The sequence below is a fragment of the Aedes aegypti genome, chromosome 3, assembly GCF_002204515.2.
Source record: "Aedes aegypti strain LVP_AGWG chromosome 3, AaegL5.0 Primary Assembly, whole genome shotgun sequence".
Taxonomy (NCBI): domain Eukaryota; kingdom Metazoa; phylum Arthropoda; class Insecta; order Diptera; family Culicidae; genus Aedes; species Aedes aegypti.
In genome coordinates, this window is record NC_035109.1 from 295,370,967 (window position 1) to 295,375,623 (window position 4,657).

At 37.1% G+C, this 4,657-nt stretch overlaps 1 protein-coding gene across 1 annotated transcript; it reads right to left on the reverse strand.

The window, feature by feature from the left end:
• Positions 1-1,371: 1,371 nt before the first annotated feature.
• LOC110678484 (ras-related protein Rab-18A-like) lies at positions 1,372-3,136 on the reverse strand. Its single transcript, XM_021851437.1, has 4 exons — positions 2,876-3,136; positions 2,431-2,598; positions 1,875-2,142; positions 1,372-1,811 (listed from the first exon to the last, which is right to left on the reverse strand). The coding sequence occupies exons 1-4, from the start codon at positions 2,944-2,946 to the stop codon at positions 1,716-1,718; spliced, it is 603 nt and encodes a 200-aa protein (XP_021707129.1). The 5' UTR covers positions 2,947-3,136; the 3' UTR covers positions 1,372-1,715.
• Positions 3,137-4,657: the final 1,521 nt, after the last annotated feature.

Genomic DNA, 4,657 nt, shown 5'->3' on the forward strand with positions numbered 1-4,657 from the left:
TAATACACTTCCTTGAGGAACTCCCAACTCCACATCAATGGCTGCTGATTCTCTTCCATCATACAAGGTTGTTTGCTGTCTGCCGGTCAAATAGCTTTCGAACCATTTCAAGACTGAACCTCTCACGCCAATCTTGAACAATGCTCCTAACAATTTAGTCCTATCAATAGTTTCAAATGCTCGCTTTAAGTCTATAAACACTGCTAGGATCACTTTTTTGCTATCAATTGCTCGTTTCCACTTCAATAATAATAAATTGAGTGCTGTTTCACACGAGTGATTTCTTCTGAAGCCAGATTGTTCATTAATCAAAATGTTTTTATTCTCTAGGAACTCGCATAGCTGTTCTTTTACGACTAACTCTAGCACTTTTTCGTATAGTGGCAACATGTTGATAGGCCTACGATCTTCTGGTCTCTTTGATTGAGCCACTTTTGGTAAAGGCACAACCAAAGATTTTTTCCAAGATGAAGGAAATTCTCCCCGCATCAACGACTTATTTATAACACATAAAAATACATTCTTTATTGTTTGAAATCCATCCCAAAAGACTTTTGTGCTTAGATTATTAACACCTCCGCAAACCTTCAACCCATTTACTACTTTTTCCAAATTGGTCATGCTTATTTATTAAGATTTATCTGGAGAAATGATTGCAAAAAACCTTTTCAGACGATACGTGGGTTTCTTAAACCCACTGGAAGATTTGTGATATTTTTGGAAAAGACGTCGTAGGATATCTGAATGATTCCTGAAACGATTTCTGAAACGATAATCCTTGGAAGAATTTCCTAATACATCTAAGGAATTTCCATACAAAATATCTGGGAAAAATTTTAAATAATATCTGGAGAATTCCTTGCGAAGCTTTCGGCAAATTTATGCACAACCCTCGAATGCATACTGAAGAAAGCATCAAAGGATTCTAAAACGATTTCTGAAGATATCATCATAGGAGGAATTAATTCTAATTAAAGAGATCTGGAGATACTCTCCAGAGATTCATTTTTGAATAAATTATTTAATTATTTAAAAATCTTCTGAAAAAGTATTGTAGAAAAGGTTTCAAACTATATCTAAGAAATTTCTCTGATGCCTATATTTTTTTTTATAAATCTTCAAACGATTTCGGTTGAAAATCTCGAAGAATTTTGGATAGATTCTCAAAAATTTATTTAGAATTGTTTGAATTATGTCTAGAGAAATTATCAAAGGACCTCTGGGCAGACAAATCTCAGTAAAAATCTTCAGGAAATAATCCGACGAACTTGAGAAGCATTGAGGAAAAACTCTGGAGCATTCTAGTTTCATTCGAAGACAGATAAATTGATGGCAGATTTCAATGGGCACCGTTTAGAAAAATGTTCTATCTTTTCATTTACAGAGTATATTTTATTTATCATTTAAAATTTATATTCTACATGATATATATTAGTGTATGCAACCCATTACAAATTAATGCTTAATAAATAAATCCTTAGCTACACCTTCGAATTAGTAGTTCACAGAATGCTAATAGGTTTATGCGAATTTTTTTGTATCATGCTTTTCAGATTTTATATAAAACAATATCCATCAGTATCCATTTGGTTTGATACATACCGACGTCGAACTAAACGATGATCGCATTAACGACGACGAATCAAGCTACTCGCATCGCTGTTATGGCTTATGGTCACACAATATTAACACAATAAGATCAAAGACGACGATTACTAGCACGAACAGGATCCTGCCGAGTTTCCTCGACTGTTCAGGTCTAACGAATCGCCGTATTCGTTGCGTTCCCAAAGGCCATCCGTTTCCATTATCTGTAAGAATCAATCGAATCAAGATGACATCTTCCTATCCGATTTGTTAACATTTCAACATACCTTCCTGACGACCTCCTCAAAAGCATCCCTCACCCCTTCGTTGGTCTTGGCCGAGGTCTCGATGAACATGGTTCTATGCTTCTTTGCAAACCGGAAACCATCGTCCCGACTGATTGCCCGATCCGTCGAGTCTATCTTGTTGCCGACGATCATCTTTGCCATGTTGTTCCGTGTGCCGTAGATTTCCAATTCGTTGAGCCAGGATTCCAGCTTCTGGAATGTTTCCTTTTTGGTAACGTCGTACACCAGGATGGCGCCTTGTGCGTCTCTGCAAATATAAAGTACAATTTTCTTATGAATTGATCAAATGATTGATGCAATGTTCACCGTTTGAATTTATTGAAAAATTCCTGGAAGAGTTCCTGAGAATTACTGTAATAATAAATCGCTGGAGGAATTTTAAAGCTATTCCTAAGAAAAGCTATGGATGAATCCCGAACGAATCCATATAAAAAATGCCCTGGTATAAGAAAAATGTAATAATTGAAAGGATATCAAAAGAAAATTAAGAAAAAAAATCAATACTGAACAATGAACGGCTGGAAATGGCTCATACCTGTAATAGCTAGGGGTCAACGTGCGAAACCGTTCCTGTCCGGCCGTGTCCCAGATGGCCAGTTTCACCTTAACGTTGTCAATCTCCACAATCTTGGTCTTGAAATCTACTCCGATGGTTAGCGCCTGATCCTTATCGAAGTCATCCTCCGTAAATCGTAGCATCAAACTGTAATAATCAAATCAAATTATGCGTAATTAGAATGAACGTATAAGACGATAGATAGATGACGACGATAGTCGATGGCGAAATTGCGTACATGTTTCCTCAAGGGCATTTGCCGATTGTGTTTCAGAACTTTGTTTACATCCCGAATTGCACTTCTTTTTGGACTAAAACTTTCCGTTTCTCAAGTCACACCCAGCCTAAAAATAGAACCGGGAACTATGCGGGGTACAACGGTCCTCCACAGTCCCAAAAAAATCATAAAGGCTTCTCCACTTACCTAGATTTCCCGACTCCACTTTCGCCTATTATTAGAATTTTGAATGTGGCCAAAATGTGTTCCTGTTCCATTTTATTTGATTTGCTCCTATGCTGCTGGGTCACAAGTGATTATCGTGAAATGTAAAAAGTGTAAATTTCTAGGGAAATGGCAAACTAAAACACCGAAAACACGAATAAAAACTGGAGAAAACTATTTTCCTTGTTGATTTTCTGCTTTGGGGAAGGTGCAGCTGTTGATTGATATCGAAAATAAAAATAACAAAATGATTCATCGCATGTCGTCATCGTTTTGGGCTGTCATCATCAAAATGATGTGTTCATCCGCGTGGTTCATTGCAAACGTTACCAAAAAATGCCACCGGGGTTTAGAAGTAGACTGATTCGTAATAAATCGGATTCCTCGCCGAATCGTAACGGCGAAATAACCATCATCGTTTTACAAATTTTCAAAACCAGTTTATTTTTGTTCAAAATCGAAGCAATGTCCAAGAAAATCTATCATTGGGCAAGACATGAGTGAATGTTTTCAATGGACCGATGCACGAGTTCACTATCTGACGTTTGAGCGGTGCCGTGTTATTTACGTGACCATGGCATCGAGTGAATTCGACACCGCTCAAACGTCAAATTAGTGAACTCATGCATTGCTTCATAGAGTTACTCAGAATTCATCAAATTTGCTCGGATCACAGATTGGTGCAACCTTTTCTGGGTAAAAGATGGTGGGAAATTCAAAACGGCATTTCCTCAGAAAACAAGAGTGTTACTCATGATTGCTCAGAATGCATCGATTTTCCTCAGACATCATCAGATCTTTTTTTTTTCTAAAGCTGTCATTCTCCAAGTTCATCATGGCTGTGCATGTGTACTTTCAATCGACGATTTAATCTAGTCTGTATTTATTTCATAAACTTCCACAACCACTGCTCTGCAGTTATTGCCATTAGCTGACTATATAGATGCTTGATTACGCGCAGCATATGTCGCCGAACCATCCGAATTTTCCCAGCAGGACATCAGTATTTCTCCCAAAAAAAAAAACCTGAGCTGTTAATTAAGGTACAAGCATGAGCTGGAAGACGATTTTAACGAGTCTCTCTTTAAGAAAAGTGTCGTGCTTCACCCTGAATGGAGTTGGAGCCCTTGTTCTAAGAAGTACTTGTGAATAAAACCTATGACACGTCGTGATAATGAATGATCTTTCGTGACGAATGTCCTCTGTTATGGAGTCATAAATAATTGTACAAGACACCTGTTTTCAAGTTACATAATTATTTAAGTACCCAGGTAACCATTAAGCACTGTGATAACCCAACAAACATTTTTGCTGAATAAGTGTTGAACAAATCACTCTCAAGCTAACTTCAGTGGTATAAACTGTTATTCAGCAACTAATGTTACTTGGGAAGCTGGATAATAACCGTATACCAGATTTTTAATGCTTACAAACCGCATATCATATTTTCAAGTGCCTAAAGGCTTTGTGTTATTAAAGCAGTAATGTAGGTTCCATATTGGTATATAACGCTATGTAACAGTGCTTATAAGCCTAGTCAATGTAAGCCGTATTTGATGTTCACTACTGCCCATATGAAGCTTTGTTGTGAATGACATTTTGAAAAATCAACAAACAAAATAAACATTAGAAGAAAAATAGCCACAATGGATGGAAGTCAGATTTGGCAAAAATTTCTCAAAAGTGGTAGTTACAGGAGAAAATTAGCTAAGTATGAGCATTTATTGTTGGACGATGGCTATCTACCATCGACTAGTTACACAG

What these genes read in the sequence shown, in the direction of transcription:
- LOC110678484 (XM_021851437.1), bottom strand. Translation starts at nt 2,946, where the DNA reads ATGGAACAGGAACACATTTTGGCCACATTCAAAATTCTAATAATAGGC. An exon ending in AGTGGAGTCGGGAAATCTAG is followed by an intron (nt 2,599 to 2,875) that starts GTAAGTGGAGAA and finishes TGATTATTACAG; the next exon opens with TTTGATGCTACGATTTACGG. An exon ending in TTGAGGAGGTCGTCAGGAAG is followed by an intron (nt 1,812 to 1,874) that starts GTATGTTGAAAT and finishes TGATTCTTACAG; the next exon opens with ATAATGGAAACGGATGGCCT.